The 22047-nt window shown below is 46.4% G+C and overlaps 1 protein-coding gene across 3 annotated transcripts; it reads right to left on the minus strand.

Annotated features, from left to right (window-relative positions):
• Nucleotides 1–2806: 2806 nt before the first annotated feature.
• Nucleotides 2807–21322, minus strand: oprm1 (opioid receptor, mu 1). 3 transcript variants are annotated; one of them, XM_076014094.1, is made up of 6 exons: nucleotides 20993–21322; nucleotides 4894–5243; nucleotides 4643–4818; nucleotides 4291–4469; nucleotides 4012–4195; nucleotides 2807–3591 (listed from the first exon to the last, which is right to left on the minus strand). In XM_076014094.1, the coding sequence occupies exons 1-6, from the start codon at nucleotides 21274–21276 to the stop codon at nucleotides 3586–3588; spliced, it is 1179 nt and encodes a 392-aa protein (XP_075870209.1). In that variant the 5' UTR covers nucleotides 21277–21322; the 3' UTR covers nucleotides 2807–3585. The 3 variants fall into 3 exon arrangements, with proteins under 3 accessions (XP_075870209.1, XP_075870208.1, XP_075870207.1); XM_076014093.1 differs by having other exon boundaries at nucleotides 4643–4821; XM_076014092.1 differs by having other exon boundaries at nucleotides 4643–5243.
• Nucleotides 21323–22047: the final 725 nt, after the last annotated feature.

Raw genomic sequence — 22047 nt, forward strand, 5'->3', positions numbered from 1 at the left:
GCACACCAACAGCCTGTGCACATTAACTATGATTAAACGCATCCATTGGTCAAACAGCAGGAGGATGAATGACGCGAGCAGCAGCGACCTGCGTATTCTTTATGTGCAGCGTAGCAGACCAGCAGAGTAGCTTCCCGCAGGAGGTGGAAAAAAATCCTCCTGCCAGCCTGTGTGAGGTGAAAAAAGGTTATGGAACATGTTTACGCCTTCTTAATGAACTGTTCATAACACACTCAGTAACACGTATATGGCGCGCCATATGTTGGCGAGCAACCACTCGCTGAGTGAGGGGGAGGAAGCAGAGGTCCTGAGCTGCTCCTCAAGTCTCACAACTGAGAATTGCTCGTTCTGCAAAGAACTGCCGAGCCAAATTGAGGAAACATTTAAAGGGTCCTATATATTACATGTGCAATAATTAGCTATTAGACATGTAATTAATATGTGTCTCTGTTGAGCAAGTGAACTCATCAGAAAATGAGAAAAGTCAATCCTTTACTCCTTTTGCTTGCTCAACGGCTCTGGAAATCCTACCTTTGTGATGTCACAAAGGGCACCGTCGCTCGACTACTATCTCCTCCCAGGTTAGTGACAACACTCTGCTCTGACCGGCGTTGGCTCCACCTCCTGAGATAGCTTTCTTTTTTCTCTCCTTACAATGACGTGAAAGGTCCAACAAACCAATCAGTTTTAGGCGGAAGCCAGGCTGTAAACAGAGGGCTAAATGTGCTGTTACCTGGATACCTGGAGATCTGCGTTGTTCTATCAATATTTATTTAAACAATTAATGATGTAACGTGGCTCGGCTGTAGCCTGCGGTGTAAAATAAAAAACGTCAGTGTGGCTGTGACATAACTTGACTTCGGTGTCAAACACTCTTTCTTTACACTGATGCCTCTCTAATTTTCCGCCTTCAGGTGCGACGGCCGCCTCCTTATCCAGAACACCCACGTCCATCTGCGCCGAGCTTGACTCTGCTTTTCAACTGCGATTACAGGATTTACAGGGATTCCATTAGGAGAGTGCACGATGGCTGCATATCTCGGCAAACAGGTGCAGAGGATGATGTCTTCTTGCCCAGCTGCCCCGCAGCCAAACTACCAACTAATGACCATGTGCACATCATTGAAGAAGGCCAGCCACCAGTAAGAGGACGCTTTATTCAGATGCAAAGAAAAAAAAATGTTTGCATTCAGAAAGATTGAAGACCACAATTCAATACACTGCACTGACGAACGACGAAGTCAAGGCTGCCGGATCCATTAGGTAAAAAAAAAAAAGGTCATCTGTACTTTGGATTAGCTGGTTAGGTAATGACTGAGTCACGGTTACACAAGAAAAGAGCCATTTCTGGAACTTGGGTTGACGCACATCATGTTGTCCACAGCAACATGCACCTTCAGGTGAACGTCACCTAAAAATCCAGATCTCACAAGACATGTAACTCTTGCTTCCTATGTTGGCCGATGGCCTGAACAGCTGAAAGCTAAACTCTTGACAATCTGCTGGGGGTTTTTTTATTTTTAATTTTTTCAGATTTGTACCTGAAATTTGAATGACAGTGATTATGGCTTGACATGGCTGCCACCCTGCTGTTTTGTTTCACAAAATAAACTCAATGGCTATTGTTTTCAATAAATAGGTCTATACAGTCTGTCACGACATAAATACAAATCTATCCTGTACTTGTTTTGCTTCCTCTACTACTCAGACAGTGTGTGCAAACCAACACTTGATTCTGGAATTGGGCCCATTGTGATGTCACAAAGGGCAATTATGCCTCTCGAAGTCCACTACCAGCCAGGTGCTGGCCGATTGAGATATTCTGTTAAAATCCTTCCAAACAAGTGAAAGGTCCAACAAAACATTGTTTTGAGGAGCTTCAGCTAACCTGGAGTCTCATTTTCACAGGGGGCTGTAAACAATGGGCTAAATATGAAACCTTCAGTGATTCAAAAAGTGAGATCCTACATTCAGTTTTTTTTGAAACCACAAATACAAGCGTTTACACACATTGTTTTTTTTTTTTTTTTGGTTAACACAGTTTCAACTCAAAATATCAAATATGACCAACAACATGTTTAATAGCACATCACCATCAAGGTCTGTCAAAATCATGATTTGGCATTGGGGGAGAAGCGGATGGTGTGTCACAACACAACACTTTTTACAGTATTTTCACATTGTGCGATCATGACAATCATCTTCGCAGCCGATGAAATAATGGCACACAGTACATCGAGTGGCGCTTCGGCGAAAGGCAAGCGGCAGCACGGCACGTTCAAAATGCACAAGCAAATTTTCTAGAAGGCTACGACGGATGCACAGTCCGACTCGCGGCTCCCGAGGGACCCCACTCAGACGCCCGGCCCGATGCTTAATGCAAGCGGCGCTGGTTAATGATACACCGCCGCGCGGAGCCATACGTTTGCGGCGCATCCGCATTAGCAGTGCAAACAGGCCGACTTGTGCTGGTCGCAGCGGATCCGCTGCTCTTTGCCAGGATCCGCTGGATAAACACGTCTGCTCTCCCTCAAGTACATTTGCAGGTTTGTCACAGGCCGGAGAAATATTTACTGTACAACTGGCATCCATTTATTTCAAGCCTGCAAACACAAACCTTTGAAAAAGACATCTTTGAAACTATATACAGGTATAAATATATATATATTGTGTATGTGTGTGTGTGTGTGTGTGTGTGTGTGTGTGTGTGTGTGTGTATGTATATACATATATATGTGTGTGTAAATATATATATATACACACCCATATATATATATATGTATATTCACACAAGCATATGTATCCATACATATGCATTTATATATAAAATATAAACACACACACACATGCACATATATACATTTATATATACATTCAAGGATAAGATGAGAGTTATGACAGAGGGCAGTGAGGCACCGTCGGGTACAGCAAAGAGAGCCATTAAAAAATAGATTATTAGCATTTCATGTGAGATCTGAGAATCTCAGATAAATAAATCTCTCTTGGTTTGCCGCGTAAAAAACGAGGGAGACGGTGAAATAATATAATATAATATCGTCATATATTAATAACATGTCATTATCATTTTAAGTCATCAATACATTAATGCACAGCTTAGTGTAATACATTTTTGAAGTTCAAATGCCCACAGGTTGTTGCGTTCAGAGTTCTTCACTTGGACCTTGGACTTGGAACGACTTGACCGTCGTCTTCCTCTCAGGGTTTAAAGCTTCGCACAGCCATGCAGTCGAGCCGTCGATTCAAACAGGATGCAGCACATCACCCAAATGGTCCATGCTGCTCAATGGATCACCCACTTCCTCTATTAACTCTCTGCCTGTGTGATTTGTGTGTGTGTGCGTGTGTGTGTGTGTGTCTGTGTGTGTGTGTGTGTGTGTGTGTGTGTGTGTGTGTGTGTGTGCTCTTTCACAGAACTTCCCTTAGCGTGCGTGTGTGTGTGTGTGTGTGTGGATGTGTGTGTGTGTGTGCGTTTGGTCAGAGCCCTGTTGTGACCTGGGTGATCTCCGAGTTGGGATCGTCGTTGGCACATGCGCGAGACTCCAGCGACGACCCCTCCACGCCTAGTCATACCTGACACACACACAAAAAAATGTTATCATTATTTTTTGGTCACATGGTCTGAGACTGAGCTAAAAGACAGTTTAAAGGGCAAAGATGTCATTTTTCAAAGGGATCTACTGGCATTCAAAACAACAGGAAATGCAAATACAAGGTTTTCGTGAGTCATAGTAACTAGTAGCTGTTGTGTTCTCATCCCCTCATAAGTAATTAATTAAATAATTATGTATTCACATAAAGGCTCCAAAATGAGAACCATTTTTTTCAATTACCTGGAACATAGTCTTTGTTTCCTCATGATAGACAGAGACCTCAGCAGGTATCAGAAAACAGGGATTCAATCAACACGGCTCTGCACGAAGCCTCCTCACCACTGTGTGGCGCTAGATCTCACACAATGGGCCTCTAACAAGCCCACATGTGGGTGCCTACCTGCTGGTTGGATCTGTCTCCCAAGTTTGCGCTGAGGTGCTCGTGCTGCGGCAGCTTGCGGATGGTGGCTCCCGTCCGGGACGAGTTTGGTATCTCCAGCACCGACTGACTCGGCGTGCAGAACTCCCGGAAGCAGCGCTTGAAGTTCTCGTCCAGGTAGCCGTAAAGGACCGGGTTCAGACTGCTGCAGACGAAGAATCGGTATTTGACCCTCAGTTTTTCGCAAACAACCAGATGGTCCGTCTGACCAAAGTGATTGAAATATGCTGATGATCTTACCTGTTGGTGTAGCCCAGGGCGATGCAGAAGTGCCAGGTGATGGTCTGCAGCGTGTTGACGGGAATGTTGACCAGCGCTGTGATGAGCACATAGATGTGGATGGGCGTCCAGCACACGATGAAGACAGCCACCACCACCAGGACCATGCGGGTGATCCGACGCAGGTTCCTGTCCTTTTCCTGTTTGCGGAGAAATTTATATATATATCAGAAGAAAGAGAAGCAGCAGAGTAGCTTTTCCAATTTCGTTCAATTTCTCTTTCTATTAGAATTTCTTACAAATGTCTTTTACTCAGTGTCACTGTCCCTCTGGCCACAAAAACAATTTCCTGTGTTACTTTTCCACGGCTCACCTGGGAACCGGAGAGCATGCGCACGCTCTTGAGCCGCAGGATCATGAGGCCGTAGCAGACGGTGATGATGAGGACGGGCAGGATGAAGGCGAAGATGAAGACGCAGATCTTCAGCAGAGTCTCCCAGTACCAGGAGGGGTGGGGGAAGATGAGCTGGCAGTCCACGAAGCTCCTGGCTGCTGAGGGAATTGGTGCTGTCACTGTTTTGTTTTGGTTAGTCACAAACTGCAGAAAGCGTGTTGCGTGCTTACAGGTGGCGGTGGTGGACGCCATGACCATGACGGGCAGCCCGATGGCCGAGGACAGGATCCAGTTGCAGACGTTGACTATCTTGGCGTTGTGCGGCGTGCGGAAGTCCAGCGCTTTGACCGGGTGGCACACGGCCACGTAGCGGTCCACACTCATGGTGGTGAGCGTGAAGATGGAGGTGAACATGTTGTAGTAGTCGATGGACATCACCATCTTGCACAGTGCGTCGCCGAAGGGCCACGTCCCCATCAGGTAGTTGACGCTCTGGAAGGGCAGCGTGCTGGTGACCAGGGCGTCGGCCAGGGCCAGGTTGAATATGTAGATGTTGGTGGCCGTCTTCATTTTGGTGTATCTGTGTGAGAAGCATGGACATACATGGTGAGAGACAGACCTCTGGTTGAGAAGAGGGCAAAGCTCTGGCCTTTGTGAGGTGCTACTGACCATAGAGTGGCCAACCGTCCCTTATAATACATGAAGTCATGCGCGATGGCACAAGGAGCATCACTATCCTGGGTTGTACTTAATATTTTTTATTTGTATTTGCTTTATTTATTTGGTTCCTTTGTAAAAGTCATCCATCCTTCACTTTATTGATTGTTGTGTAAAAACATGTTCAATTAAAAAAAAAAATATATATATATATATGTATATATTTCAATAGAATTTAAACATTGGCTTATTTCTAATGTCTATTGGTAACAAAGCAGTTCAAACTGTGTGAACCATATAATTTTTGAAACCCTATTTTAAGTTATGATTTACCACTACTGGCGAATGAAAGTTGGCAACACTAACTGACCGAATAACCACATCTAGCTGCTACCATATTCTGAAGAGTAGCAATTGAACTCTTCCTTTATTGAACAAATACACTTGTGCAGGAAAACACATTTTGCGCAGAAACGGTTGGAGGACCGTGATTCTGCATCCCCGCTAAATGGAATCGCTCCCCAGCGGCTATTTGCCTCTTTATTGAAGGGGATTCAAAAGGGTTTCAAGGACGAGGTCTTTTGGAGCTGAATGTCCTTTTTGTCATTTACAGCAGGCTGGAAAATGTGCCAGTTCAAAGACCATATGAATGGGCAGCAGTCTGAGGATGGATGGATGGATGGATGGATAAATGGAGGACCGGGCTCGGCTATTATTATTATATACGGAGAAATGCACTGTGTTTTTATTTGAAAGTGGCAGTAGAGAAGCAGAAAAAAGGGATCAAATTCAGACGGAACCTTGTCTCGGCCCATTCTCTGCAAACCCTCGCTTCTAAACTTCCAACTACGACAACCGCGCCATCAAAGTCACTTTGATCGCCTTTGATCCCGCCCCCCCCCCCCCCCATTCTGGTCCTCACCATGATCACCCGTCGGATCATCCTGACTGTAAGGCACCGAGCTGCTGCCACGCAATCGGCCAATTGGATTAGCTACTTGCGTTACGTAGCGGCCCAACAGGCGTACCTAATGTAGTGGCCCCCAAGCGAGTATTTCCACTCCCTGTACGTTCAATCGATCGCAGTGTGATCCAGACTGCTGCTGCTGTACGAATTTAATTAATGTGGATACACAGAGAGGATGGTGATTGACGACCTCCCCCGCCCGCTCCCATCTCCCGTCCCTCTCTTTATTAAACCCCATTCTATCCGGCCTGGCGGCTAATTTCCTCCTGTTTTTGTTAGGAAAGCGTCCTCGATTATCCCCGAATCCGCCCGGGATTCAGGGGATGACAGTTAGACCATTAAACCGTGATTAGCTCCAACACAGAGAGCATTTGTTACCTCCAGGCTTTATTTGCACGGGGACTGACACGGCATCTCGAGATGAAGCGAGAGCAGCCGCCGCTGCCACGCGCTGATTCTGGGGATGGAGGTGTGATTCCCAGCAGGCACCTTGTGATGAAGCTGCAGAGCGCAGCACCGCTCGCTTCTGCCTTTATGTACATAAAGGCGTTGGCACATCAGGGGACTGCACAGGACTGACCAACCTCACGTTCAGCCGCTCTGATATGCTCTGATATATTTGTCGAGGCCTGAGGCTTCTGTCACTGAGCACCGTGCTGCCGGAACTTGGATGAAAGGATCTTCCAGCTCTGTTTGCCCCGGTCAGAAGATCCAAGAAGTGCTCTGAGCCTGCCGACATAGACTTTAAGGGAATAGAAAGCTGGCAATACGATGGGTTCATGACTAATTCAGGGCTTTGTGCGGTTTGTGTAATGAACTCCCGCAGGGACTTGATGTTCCAGTTAAGTTTAGTTAATGAAATATTTGACAATCAGCGATAGCTGAAGGGGCGAAAGGGAGAATCTGCAAGCTAGAACAGATTTTTTGTCCAGGCACTGAGGATAATTCATTGTTTTCACATAAGGGAGGAGCTATAGTATTTGTGCAGGATGAAAAATGTAAATGTCATTTTATGTCGTGTGTGTGTGCGCGCGACTTCTGCATTTCTTCAATTATTCATCCTTCCAATACATTAAATACAACCCAAGGAAGGATGTATATGTAAAATATATGCACCTGTTCTCACTCTTTATTATTGTTTAATAAATGTAACATATGCAAGGCCATCCCCTTTTCATCGGGTTTTTGTTTCAGCCACGGCAGTGTTGCAGAGATTTACTGCACTGAAAAACTGGATATTCCCGCAGCGAACCAGGTCCATTATTATTTTATAAACTGCAGAATGAGTTGTCAAGAAGGCGGCGGCAGCACTTTGATAAGTATCACCATAAAGATGACAGAGATCTGCAGATGGTTTCTCTGAATGATAGGGAATATTAGACAAAGAGACCGAGGAACAGTTCTGGCTCATAAAGACGGAGAACAGCGCTCTGTAATAGGATGTTGGGGGGGGGGATGAAAGAAACGTATTTCTTGTCAGAAGAGAAAGCAGAAATAAAACCATGGGTGGAAACTAAGTATGAATTTAAGAAAAGGTAACGGTGAAACTGAGTTCTTTCAGAGATTTTTGTTCTGTTTCGTTTTTTTGGTCTGCAACTGATAAAAAAAAAGCAGCAGATAGATGTGAAGTCACGAACCTTCAAATACCCGAAACACTCCTCGTGTGCAATTGAGAGCCCGTGATGCATTAACCACCTGGGGGTGAGAAGTCGTCATTTAATTCCTCCTCTTTTCTTCACGCGTTTCGGATAATGAAGGAAAACGGTTGGCCAGGGGACGTGTGTGAGGAGCAGGCGTGTCAGGGTTCGCCGGCTGTCCCCCAGCATGCATTATTCAGCCGCGCAAACCACTTTGGACGCAGCAAAACACAATGTTCACGCCTCCCGTTATGCGGGGGGGAAAACATGTAAACGCTCTTAGAACTGGAGGCGGCGCACATGATTGGAGTGTTTTCACCCACGGAACGGGGCCTCGATTTGTAGGCGTGATGAAACGCTCTGCTTTCACCCCCCTCACACACACACACACACACAAGCATGTGACAGATTATTCAATTATTCACAGTCAAATTGCACTTGGAGCAGAGGCGGCTTCCGATCGAGGCCCCCGAACCCGTGACGTAACCACAATGCGAGCCGCATTTTCCTTTGAGCGGGAACGTTTTTCCCTTTTGTCCTTTGATGGTTGCTGAATGTTAATGTCACTATCAGGGAGCGACAGCAGCGAGTGAATGACACACTGCACACATGCAAATTGACACACATCCTTTATGTTGCTTTCCTAACGATGACAGAAAGCTATATATATATATATATATATATGTATATATATATATACAAACTGAGCTGAAGACCCGAACCAGTTACAGGGTGTGCGCGCAAAGCAGGCAAGACTCATCAAGCGCAGGTGTGCGGTGGTAGGGCAGCTTGACGAGAACCAATCGGAGCGGAGGAGGGCAGACAAGCAACAGGTGGACGCACACGAAAATCAAAACACTGCAAAAGCACTCTGGACACACGTGGAGGCACATCAAACAGACTGAATGATTTTTGCCTCACTGATGGTATAAATTTGCCCATCAGTTAAATGCGACACGTCGCATGTGACGCACGGCAGTTTTTCAATGGGAGCTCCAATCACCGCTCAAGGTGTTCCTTTGCGGGACAGACCAGGAGATTACGGCTGTTTGAACGTCCCTAACTGGATTTAAAATTGGAATCCTGCTGTTGTGTTGTAGACAAGGCAACCTTGAAATGCAAACAACAGCGGCACGTATATTAAACGCCACAAAAGCGTCCGACTGAGCAGCCCATTGTCTGGCTGACGCTAAAAGTCATTTTCAGAGAGACTCGGCCACAATGGCGGCAGCGCAGCTCAGAACGGCGGCGGGTCGCCAGCTGTGCGGGCAGATTTTTGCATGTGCAACGTTACACGGCGTAATTAGGCTGCAGCGGGCCGACTTCAGTAAGAAAAGGTTGACCCCTTTAATACCGCCACCCAATAGCGTCCATCACGGCCGACTAAAGGAACAACTGTCACACGTGCACGTGCTCGTTGACCTGCAGTTTGTCGCTGCGTGTGAGGACTTTGTGTGTGTGTGTGTCTGTTTTTGTGTTAGTTCAGAAAATTAGCATCGGCAGAATCACAAACTGAACAAAAGAGACTGATTTGATCACTGCATTTGTTCAAACTTTAGTTGCTTATTTTTCTTCCCTTTATCTCAACTTTTTATTGTCTTAGGCCAGTGGTTCTCAAACTTTCTCCGTCACGCCCCACCTTGGAGGAAGAAAATTTTTCATGTCCCTCTCCCCCATACCGACCCCCTCCCCTCCCTGCTGGAATTAGGATTAGGGTTTCGGGGTTCCTCATGGGCTAGAAGCCCCAAATTTGACGTGGCTGTGTCTTGAGGGATCCCGATGAACCTGCAAGTGGCCCCATGTCTCTAGGACAAAGTTGACTTTTGACCCCATAGACTTGCATGGCATTAGGGTTAGAGATAAGGCTGGAATTAGGGTTAGGGTTAGGGTTACTGCTGGAATTAGGGTTAGGGTTACTGCTGGAATTAGGGTTAGGGTTTCGGGGTTCCTCATGGGCTAGAAGCTAGGTGTCGCCAATTAAACTTGGCAACTAAACTGGAGCCATGCCCACAACTTTATACCCATTTTTTTGAATTAACCAGTTTGTGAAGTTTTGAACTTAGTGCGACTTTCTGTGTTAACAGTGAGCATTTTCCATTTTTTTGTCTTTTCGCAACCATTTTTGGCAGGCCCTGCTGGTCAAACAAGAGAATGCAGGTTTTTGGCTGCGTTCATATTTATATGCGGTCAAGGTGCTATCTGCTTTCTGCTCAGTTGAATAACAGCCTTTACACAACAAAAAAAAGTGGATGCTGGAAAGGTGAGATGAGGCTGGTCAGCACAACAGGCTTTGCAGAGGATGAAGAAAAATTGTTAATTAGAATGAAAGCAGATTAGGCTTTATTAGCTCCACTAAGCCCCACTCACTCGCCCAAGTAAACATTCCCACCAGGTTGCTGCTGCATCGTGCCGCATTTCACGCATTAAGCAGATAACGGAACGCAAACAGACACGACTGGACCAGTGTGAGCAGCGGCGAATGTATACGACATTCACTTTGTGTATCTTTGGGACAAGCCTGGTGCGAATCTATGCCAAACGTTGAAGTATTTTATCTAATTTTTCATTTTAACAGTCGTCCAGATGGAACGTAGCCTGCGCACTCGTGGTCACCAGTTTTTAGACAAGGCTGATTAATTTTCTCACTGCAAAGAAAACTAAAACACTGTTCATCATGATCGTGCATGTGCATGCCTGTGTGCGTGTGTGTGTGAATTATGAGCTGTTACTGGCTGCAGATAAACCATCAAGTCGCACTTGCAGGAGCCGCCACTGCTCATATGAACAGCTGTCTGTACGCCGCCGCTGGCTCGCAGTAGCATCACGCGCCGTGCAGGAAGCGAGGAGCATGATGGATGGAGGTGCGCGACGTGTCGGGCCCGTACGCCTCATGACTGCCGGGCCTGAGCGTTTGAATGATCTTTTGAACCTCAAAATCACCCCCAAAAAAACTCATTTCATGTGCAATTTACAGCCACGATCCAAGATTCCCTCCAAAGCTATTTGGATTTGAATGTCAACGCGTCTGTTTTCATGATGGAGTCATCAAGCAGACTCTTGCCCTGATTTGGCTCAGCTCAGGAGGGCTTCACCAGTCAGTCAGTCAATTGCAACTTTACCCAGCATGGCATCATTTAACCAACTGGCCGGTGATGGATCTCGCAGCATGCCACCGCTTTTAGGGTCATTTCATAAAGCAAGTCATTTAATAGCACATGCATTTAGTTAATGAGACATGCAGGAAACATCAGGCCTCACATCGCACCGCATTTGAACCTTTCTGTCGGCAGGATCGCAGAAGAGCCCGACGTGAAGGGTCTATAGCGCAAAACTCTCTTTTTGGACAACAAATTAAAGCCTCATCATGTGAGATTTAGCAGCATCTAGTGCTAAGGAAGTGTACTGCAAACGAATACGGGTAATTTAATTTGTCATGCATGGCTATGTCATTACGTAAGCTGCAGCAGTCGGATAAATAAATGAACGTGCCTTGAGAATAAACAGGTGACTTCAGCCTCTCTCAGACTCTCTGCAGCAGATTCCATCAGGGGAAAAGGTCACAATTCCTGTTTTCTGAGGTTCCACTTGGTCTCACAAGTTTTGACAAAACCCACATGGCAGATCCATGTTCTGGAGCTGTGGTGGGGCAACATGGCCGCTCCTATTGGATACTAAATGCTTATTATGAGTTAATTAGTGACCAATAGCTAAGAACATACATTTGCACTTCCACTTCCACTTTCATATGTGACACACTGGCCCTTCAATGAATATATTTTTAGTAATATGTGACATTTGGTAACAGCAATATGAGTGTTCTTATATTAGTGGTTTTGTTGATTCATTAATTTGTCATTAAATACACAAAGACGTATTCTGCTTTCCACTTCACCCAAATCATTTCGTTTAAAAGCTGCACATTGGTCCTTTAATACACGTGGTGTAATGATAAATCGTTGATAAAGATACAAGACAAGTTGTAATCCAACAACACATCTCTATGTGATGTATGCGAAAACCAGCAGGTACAGCTGGTGTAAAATAAAAACAAATGCCTGAGAGCACAAAGCTGGATTCAGATTACGCAATTATGTACTGTAGGTTACCACTAGCAACCGGTAATTAAAGAAAATATTTTGCTGTGAGGATCATCATCATCATCATCATCATCATCATCATCATCATCAACTTTATTTATATAGCACATATAAAAAAAAACACAGGGGTAGCCAAAGTGCTGTACAATGGGTCATAAAAGCAGTGAGTTAAAGGATCATAATTATTTTTAGTTAATATTTATTAAATCATTTTTAGATGTTCAGACTTTTTTCAGACTGTCTCAGCCAGCAAATCATAAGCACTCGCTGTCTCTAAACTTTCACCGGCAATTACATGAGACGTTTTAAAAGGAAGGGTCCATAATTCAAAGCCAGGAAGAAACAGGAAGCTGCACAAAAAAACTCTGCTTTAATATTTAGGCGTGATAGCTTGAGTCCGTGCAGCCAGGAAATAAACGGCTCGGCCCTTAATAGTTTCCTCAGAGTAAGACTATGACGTGGATGAGTGCTGGCAGTATCGACTATGACAGCTGCACAGGAAAAAAAAAAAAAAAAATCACACACTAATCAGAGACTCGAACCTCCGTCAGGTGCCTGCGCTCTGAGCTGTCAGATGAAAAAGAAAAGAAAATCATCCGGGCAATGTGCTGCTGATCTTCACAGCCACCTTCTTTATACCTTCCCTTGTGTACATATCACAAGACAAAGAACAGAGTGACAGTTCAACACTCTACTCGGAACAAGAGCCGACTGATCTTTTAGCAACCTGTCACCAGAGTGTTCAGCTTTTCATGACAACTGAGGTGTTAAACCTCCCCCCCCCCCCCCCCCATCAGCTTGATGTGAGCTCATCAAGAGTCCAGGCACGACTAGAAGTGTTTCTAAAGCAGACGCACGTGAGCAGTGGAGGCACTCAGGAGGAGCCGCTGAGGTATCGGCGCCGCAGTTGCCTCCAGCTTGGTCGGTAATGCAAAACAAGGTGGCAGCAGGTCCAGGCTGCACCTCACCTTCGACCCAAGGTAGTGTAGTATAGGCTCCACCCACCAACCCGCTGTCACTCTGAGTGCAGAAGGGCTGCAAAATGTGCATGTAAATAGTTGCAGGCCGACACGTAGTTTCACCGGATGCTGATTGGTTCGGTCACTTTCAAAGACAGATCACTGTTCTCGCAGAATCGACTCACCTGCCGCCCAGCAGCCTACCAAGGTTCCAGCCGAGTACCTGTCGATGGAGATATTCGCCTGTATTAATCAGAGGCGACCCGGTGCAGCGCTGCTGGTTTGACCGGCTGAAGACGACGAGGGGAGATCAATAAAGTCTACGGCCACACAAACACAAACTCTAGTAATAACGAGGTGGAAGCTGGACTATGCAGAGAAGCCGCTCAGCTGCTTGGGTGAAAAGAACGAACTCAAAGGAGCAAAGACAGTGGCAACGCTACAGACCAGTAGATTATTTAGCTGGTTTCGTAAAAAAAGCTCTAAACGGGGCACCAAAAAAAACATACAAAAAACAAAATAAAAACTAACGCTTGCCTAATGGTTTTCCAAATGTGCAACAGAAAGGTTTTGAAGAGTCTTGGATACCCTTTTAAGCTCTAATGGAGCTTAAAAGGGGGATTGTTGAGGCCTTGAACTCTCAGTTTGTCCCAAAAAGTTTTTTTTTTTTTTTGCCTTGTCGTTGTTCCCTTCTGTTTATGGCCCATCAAAGTTTTGCAGGATATTTAATGATTGACGCCATGCTTGGAGGAGCAACAAAGACGTGAAGTGGTGGTTCCGGTGAGCCGCCTCGGTGGCAAATCGCGTCTTCAAACGACAAACAAAATGAAAGCGTGAGAAATGTCATCCGTGTCGAAGGGAGAAATATTAAACTGCGCCTGTCTCGAATCAAGAGTCGGACTTGCCTTGATTTCTCCTTGACGAAGGAGCAAAGAATCCCTCGTCCCTGTGAAAACACACACGGCCGTCTCATCTCATCTCATCTCAACTCATCTAATCAGACAGAGGCAAGTTCAAATCCTCACCGCCTAATCTCCGTCTCTGGATTGTGAGTATTTCTATAGCATTTCAAAGCTTTTGTGGCCCTTTGTAAGCTCGGCACAGCCTGTTTTCCTTACGCATGCTCAGTGCATTCGTGTACATTTCTGGAGGCGTCTCTAATCGAGGTTGAGGAGTTGGCCGCTGAAAACACACAAACGCTCAGCCTTATTGCTTCTCGTTAGTCTCTCTCCCAGGTAATTATCTCCAAATACGAGGCAGTAAAAGCAGAACCGCCAGATGCAAGCCAGCGCTTCGCCCTTGCACGGTGGATTTTTAGTAAACAAGGAAGAGGATCAATTAATGGTTATTACCAACTGATAGGCCTTTATTGAGACCCCGTGAGGGCGGGGGCGGGGGCAAAGGTCGGCCTCCGAGCACAGTGTCGTGGCGCACTTTGTGTCGGGTGACTTTGGCAGAAATCTAATACAAACAGAGTTAACGGCGCCATAAAATCCGCCGTCGGGTGGCAGTTATTGAGCTCCTCCGCCGTCCCCCTGCTCCCCTGGCTATTCAGCAGAAGGTCACGGGGGGGCGAAAATTCTTCAAGTGTTTGCAGCCTGGTGGAGAGGTGAGAGCAGGATGTGTGCGATGCTACGTACAGACAAACACGCTGCTGGTAGAGTGGGCGAGGGGCATAAATCGCCCCTGCGGAACGGTCCAGCGAGTTCAGAGGGAGGGGGGGGGGGGGGGTGCAGCCGGAGTCGGCGCTGCCGCCTTGGAGCAGAACTCGATAGTGTTCAGTAAAAGGACGTAGTTGTTAGTTCCAAATGGGCCGTGTGTGCAGCACTCGGCGTCAGAGGCGCGCATTCAGCAGCGATTGCGCCCGCCACGTAATCCCTCAGACACCTCCTCTGATTTACGGGCCGTGAGTTCCCACAGTGTCCGTTAAAAACGTGTGCGCGGCGAGCGTAAACCTGCGTCAGCCCTGTGTGCGCTCACGGATGCACATGAAAAGAATTTTTCCTCTTTTGATGTAGCGGCAGGCTTTGACCAAGTCCGAAGCTATTAAAAATAGGAGTTGTTGATACCCGGGGCTCCTCTTCATACATACATATATATATATATATATATATATATATATGTATATATATATGTATATATATATGTATATATATATACATATGTATATATATATATATATATATATATATATATATATATATATATATACATAGAGAGAGAGAGAGAGAGAGAGAGAGAGAGAGAGAGATCTGAATTAGGGCTGTCAAACAATAAATATTTTCATTGCGATTAATCGCAGAGTGTTCATAGTTAACTGCGATGAATTGCAGTTTGAGTTGCATGTGTAAAATTCTGTTATTTTGCATTTCAAGGCAGTTTTAAGCCCATAATGTAAAGTATTTCATACCAGAAATTGGCCAGATGGGCTGACAACGGGTTGGTAAAACGGACAAAAAGAATGGAAAAAAAACGCTTTATGGATTGGGTAATTAATGTGTTAACACTGACAGCCATATGTATATACATACAGAGAAGATTAGCACGGCCCCTGCCGTGAAGCATTCCTTATTTTTCTTACAATATTAAATATATATATATATTTGTTTGTGTGCGTGCTTATTTATGTTCTCTGCACGGCGAGTTGACGATAAAAGTTGTCTTTGATGTCACACAGCCACAAGACCCTGCAATTACAGTTACTATGTGCACTGGAACAAAACATATCATCATCATCATCATGTCCTCGGTCTGGGGGAAACCTCAGCACAACATGATTTGTCCTCCACTCTTCCCGTTCCCAAGTACACAAAGCCATCGGAACAGAGTGATGCCAAACATAACACACAAATGTCTGTTCCGAATTCTAACTCAAAGAAAATAAGGAGGAAACAAAAGGCAACATATCAGACCTAACTCACCAAAACAGGCAATAAACACGGCGTAAAAGAATATTTAGCTTTACAAAATAAAGTTGTCATAGCTTTTACAAATTATTGAAAATTATGCGCAAAAGGCGGAGGATTTGATTTCTACACTGTTCTTTTTTTTTATGCTTCCAGCATTAGCAACGTTTTTCACACACTGTTAAATATTCTGCCTGCACTCTGCTCTGCAAGCATTTATTCACAAATTTATTATCGGAATATGTTTGACTGTAATACGATCGATAAATATTCACTGTAAGACGCAATTAAATCTTTTCACTATTTTGAAGTCTTTGGAGATTGCTTGAGGGTGGCAAGCCAGCTGTTAGAATCTGTTTCCATTTTAATTTCATTGTCTTCAAGGTTTGGTTTTCTTTTCTTTTGCTTTTGTGTTTTTTCACAGAACTATGCAACTGACAGTCAAGCCAACAGCTGTGAGTCCAACGAAGGGAATGTAGACCGATGAGGAGAGTTGATCCATTTTCAGCACAGGCAAAACCTGAGTGTGTTTCTAAAGCTGCAGACTGCTGCCCTACTTCATACTTTGTGTCGCTAGGTGCAACGTGCATGCAAAACACACACACACACACACACACACACACACACACACACACACACACACACACACACACACAGTCAGGTGCCTGGAATGCTGGAATGAGCAACAATGGGCTTCACCTCCTTAACGAACACCACAGTGGGGTATCGTGAGAGCTACGTGATGGCGTGCTTGCAATCAGGTATCGATGTTATCCATCCTTGCATCCTTTATGCATCCTTTATGCATCCTTGTTGTTTTTGCTTTAGCTTTTCTCTTAAAAAGTTACATTAGAAGGACAAAAACATGAAGACAGCAAAGCAAAATGGACGATCGGTGGACTATAACCAACAGCGCGGCGTCAGTCTGCTCCAATGTGATAATCAAAACGGACCGATGCACATCAGAATCGATAAGAAAAGCTGATTTGAACCTGCCTGCCTCGGACACATATGAAACATGGAAGAGCTGGAAGTCGGGGAGATCTGATTAGGTCGGACCGGCTTCACACTGACACTCACGTGACCAGCACAGTAGCAGAAGTCATATCTCAGCACCACGGGGAAAGGAAAGATGAACAAAAGCCAATTTGTGCATTTCAAAGGTGGCGGTGTGGGCGCACAGGTTGGTGAATTGTCAGTATAGGAAAGTAGAAGAGTAGATGGAATGATGGGGATAATCACCTTGCTGTGGAGCCTCCTGATGAGAACTGATGTGACCCGGGTGTGTTGGTGGAAAAGAAAGACACCAATAAGTAATGATTTGGCTCAGCTTAATATTCCATTTTCATGCCAAAATAGGCAAACGCCGATCTGCCTTTGGTCTTGTTATTGTTGACTCAGAATGACTCCAACGTCGTGACAGCTGTTGCTCCGAAAAACCTAGTCTGTGTGTTTTTACATACTCGAAATCACCCATTAGCGTTCACACAGGGCCGAGCATTAGCAAACATTCATTTGCCGATGATCCTTTTGTTTAAAAAGAAACATGCTCCCTGCACCATGCCCTGTGTTTACTGTTGCCAGAACCTGAGTCATGCAGGAAACCAACACGGTCGGGCGATCCTGATCTCGGGTGGCTGCTGTTTCAACGCGGACAGCAATATTTGGTTGGCAAACGATGAGAGAGGGAGGAGGAAGAGGGAGCAAGCAGCCCTAATGTGCCTTTCCCAGCTTTGACTCATTTCCTCTGTGACAATCTGACCTAAAACCCAACGGGCCAAAATTGGTCGAGGTGGCCGCCGCACAGCCAGTTGGAGGAGGAAGGAGTTTTCAGTTGTGTTTTTTTTGGGTGGGGGGCAGCTAACTTAACTTAACTTCAGACCTCTGACATTTAAAACCCATCAACGGTCGCAGAGGCACTCCCCCTCCCCCCACCACCACCACACACACACACACGACCACCGCTCTGATGGACGCCTGGAGAGAAGAGAGACTCACTTTAGTCCCCCGCCGCCAACAGAACACCTTACATTGTTTCCATGGTAACAGGAAGCAGCACTCTTCCCTCTGCCACAGCCTGGACGTTTTCTGCGCAACCGCAATTGACTTTGTTTCCTTTTGGGTTTTTTTTTTTTTTTCTTGCCCTCTTCTTCGAGCGCCGGGCCGTCGGCTCGTTTGTTTCTTTGCTGATGAGAGGACGGGAGCCGCCGGGTGACGGAGTGAGAAAAAGGAGGAGATGCTGCCTTTGTTTAATCAAAGCAAAACGGTGTTTGTGATAAAGTGGAGACGGAACGTTGAAGGATGTCCCCCCCTTTTATGTACCAGCGTGTGTGTGTGTGTGTGTGTGTGTGTGTGTGTGTGTGCACGCCGTGTGTGCATGTCATTAGCTAAATGGCGGCTCCCTTTAAAATTTCAGAGGAGAGAGAGACCAGCAGGAAGAGACGCGGGGAGGTTGATGATAATGACCCAGTGCCAGGGAATTGGACACGTCCTTCTCCACGCATTTTCCTCCCAGTCTCATTAGTCATGCCGCGCCGATACACAAAAACTTGGTCTCAGAAGTGGCACGCAGCCGCAGAAAACAAACACACAGTCGGCTGCCAGCACTCCTCCTAAATGTGCTCCCGCACAGCTCTCCAGTGCACCAGGCGGAGGATAGTGAAGGATGAATTGTCTTTTCTCTGCAGCAGCCAGAGGAGCCTGTTGAAAACATTTTTTTCCCCAAAAAAAGAAGACTGAAATGTTATTTTCATTTTTTTTTTTTAAGCCACCCGAGCTTCGGAGAGACATTTGAATGTGACCCGAAGGCCTTTCTACGGAGTTTTCACATAAGCCGCTGAAAAGAAAAGAAAGAGAATAGGAAAAAAATGTCAGCGATGACAAATGTGGAAATGCCTACAAAGAAATTTAATTCTTGCCTGTTTTGTGCATCGCCATGGACAAAAGCGTCTGCTAAATGAAATTGTGGAGTAGTAGAAATGCAATTAAATGATGTGGGTTTTTTTTTTTCCCAAGGTTTTTAAAACATGTTTCTGTACGTGGGGATGAATCAGCATTTCCTTGCAAACGCGTGGCTGCAGCCTCTCAGAAGAAGCTTTGCGGAAGGCTTTTAGATTTCACTGCAGTGCAAGTTGGCTTCCCACCATCAGGAGAGCTAAATGCAGAGTGGGATGGGGGGGGAAACAACTATTAGCATTTTCATCTATTTCACGGTTCACTGACCGGGTTTTCGTCGTTCATCAGCCCTGATTTCATTAGCGGCTGTGCGGCTCCTGTCTTTATTGTGGTGCGTGCAGACTCCAGGAGGGTGGCGCGAGAGCCTGCGTTTGAAGGCGTAAAGTTCTCAGTGGAGGCTGCGGTGGAGGATCTGAATGCAAGGAAGCACTTTGCGCTGGAGGTCCAGGAGGTCCGTGCAGGTCAACCCTTCTTAAAAGCAACACAGGGGTTTTGACTTCTTCTGAACTTGGACACACCTCACCTTTATCTTTACTACTTCCTACTACTACTACTACTACTTCATCGAATATATAAAACTTGTTTGAGTTATTTCACACTGTTTCCATTCAGTATTGACGCCTTGAATGAAAGAAAAATCATTAAATCAGAAGTATGTGTCCTTTTGACTGACAGTGTACATATATACACACAATATAGTGTATGTTTGGCCTCTTTGGCTGTAGTTGGAGCTCCTTTGTTTACCGTCTCTTCCTCTCCATCAAATCGCAGCAGCCAGCAGCGCCGCTTTCATCGCCGCCACCGAAGCCTCGTCCCGGAGCGACGCGGCGCCGTTTAATCAACACAATTGTGAGGCGAGTAATTAATGCCCACTACAAACGTCCACCCACACAGCAGCATTAACCCAACACAAAGACTCATCTGCATTCTAATTAGTGTCCATCTCTCCGAACGAAAAAAAAAAAAAGAAGAAGAAAAAGCAGAAGAAAAAAAAAAAAAGAAGAGAAAAGAAGCAGAGCGCCATGCGCGCACGTGTCCTCTGCAAACAGACCCCGTGAACTCGCGCCACTGGCACAGTGAGACTGAGGGTCACCTGCTCGCCAGCCGGCCTGAGAGGCTTGCCCACCTGCAGGCTCCTCGGCTGAACCACAACACGCCACACAACTGTGTGGCAGGCGTGAGGCCGATGCAGATGGCACGAGCAGGAGCACATGCAGCTTTGGCAACCTGACTGAGGACAAACTAAACCTTCTTTTTTTAGTTTGGGGGGGGGGGGGGGGTTTAATGCTGGAAAATGACTGAGCACTGCAGCAAAAAACAATAATAATGACGGTCGCAACCCAATGAGTCTTTGGACAAATATGTGATCATTGGCGATGAGGAAGCAGCGATCAGAGGGCAGAAACTTTCATATTCGTCAATAAAACGCAGCACAGATTTGTCACTTTACAAGCGGAATGAATAATACGACTAATTTATTTTTGCTTTTGTGCAGGTTCCAAGACAAAACAACCTTCTTACTTGCACTTTCCTGGAAGTCATGATGAAGTCAATCCATCTTTATTTTAAGGCTTCATTGATTTATATGACACGTTTATAGGCAACTCGACGTGAGCAGCCGTGCACAAGGGATCAGGGGACACACGTGAAGACAGTCCACCGGCGTCAGCACTAAGTGTTTGTTGACCGCCTCTCAGCTGGGAGTTCATGCGCCGCATCCGCGCCGTGTTTATAGTTTCAGTATCGGAGACAATAAGGGAGCGTTCATTCTGAACGAAGCAGCTGCAAAGCGCACACGCGTGCAGTCCCCGTGTGTCCACTAACAGTGACAGAAGAAGGTGAGCCTTGACTTTCCAGCCGGAGGCGCTCCCGCGCGCTGCGGAGACATTTTTACGCACAGCCGAGCGGGCAGCGCCGTCGACATAAAACGCGCCGGCTTCGCACGCTTTCAGCCCGCGTAGTGTCAACAAACACGTTTTCCCCGCACACGTGCACGCGCGCACACAGAGGAGCAGGTCGCACGTTGAACCCCCTTGCGCTCGCGCGCTCGCGCCAGAGAAGGACAAAAAAAAAAAAAAAAAAAAACAATGGGAGAAAATGGAACCAAAGCAGCGACGGCTTCGCACCTCTGGCGATGCTTCGGGCTCCTACCTGACTATGATGTACATGACCAGCACGTTGCCCACGAGCCCCACCACGCACACGATGGAGTAGAGAGCCGTGATGATGATGGCTATGATAATGGGGTTGGCGTCGCCTTCCAGGCTGCCGCCCATCAGGCGCCGCTCGCCGCCGCCGCCGCCGCCGCACCGGGCGTCGCCGAAGCCCGAGCTGTTGTCGCCAGCGTCGGTCACGTTGAGGCAGAAGGTGCCGTTGTAGAGCGCCGTCAGTGGGCTCCGGTAGTCCGCGCCTGTGCCGTTGCCTGCGCCCTCCATGGTCCCAGCGGTGCGCCGAGTGTGTGGGGGTCTGTGTGCCGGGTTCGCGGGTCCGGTCGGCCGGAGTGAAGAGGAGGAGAGTTGCCGGGCTGGGAACTGCGTGGAGCCGCGGCACTGAAACACCAGAGTGACTGACTGACCGACCGACCGGCTGGCTGACTGGCTGACTGGCTGGGTGCGAGTCCACACGCACGGCTCACTGGGCGACGGAGCGAGACTGGCTCAGTTCGCTCACTTTCTCTCCTTCCTTCCTTCCTTCCTAACTTCCTTCCTCCCTTCCCTCCTCGCGCGCCCCTGTCCTGGACTTCGACTTCAGTCTGTTTGTCCTTCTACCTCCCCCCCCCCCCCCCTTTAATCCCTCCTTCATCCCTCTTGTTTTCCTCCTCCCTTTTTCTGTTCATCCCAGTTTATCCCATTTCACACCCTTCTTTTCATCTTCATCATTGATTCATCCATAAATGCTTCACTGCTAATGCTGTTTATGTGTGTGCCCCTTTATTTTCTCTTTTTTTTAAAAAACAAAATGTTTTCCTTGTTCCACTGCAAACCCATCAACCATCCATCATCTGTGCACCAAACCCTTCAATCATTTGTTTGTCTTTTATGCATCTTTGCTTGCATCATCATCATCGTCACCATCATCATTATCACCATCATCATCATCATCATCATCATCATCATCATCATCCTACATTCATCCATCCATAGTTTAATTTTACAGCCATTGTACATCTCGACATTCCCTTCTTTATATTTTTATTTTTTCCTTCC

The sequence above is a fragment of the Nelusetta ayraudi genome, unplaced genomic scaffold (genome assembly GCF_046127955.1).
Source record: "Nelusetta ayraudi isolate G7.1 ecotype Tasmania unplaced genomic scaffold, CSIRO-AGI_Nayr_v1 ptg000165l, whole genome shotgun sequence".
NCBI lineage: Eukaryota > Metazoa > Chordata > Actinopteri > Tetraodontiformes > Monacanthidae > Nelusetta > Nelusetta ayraudi.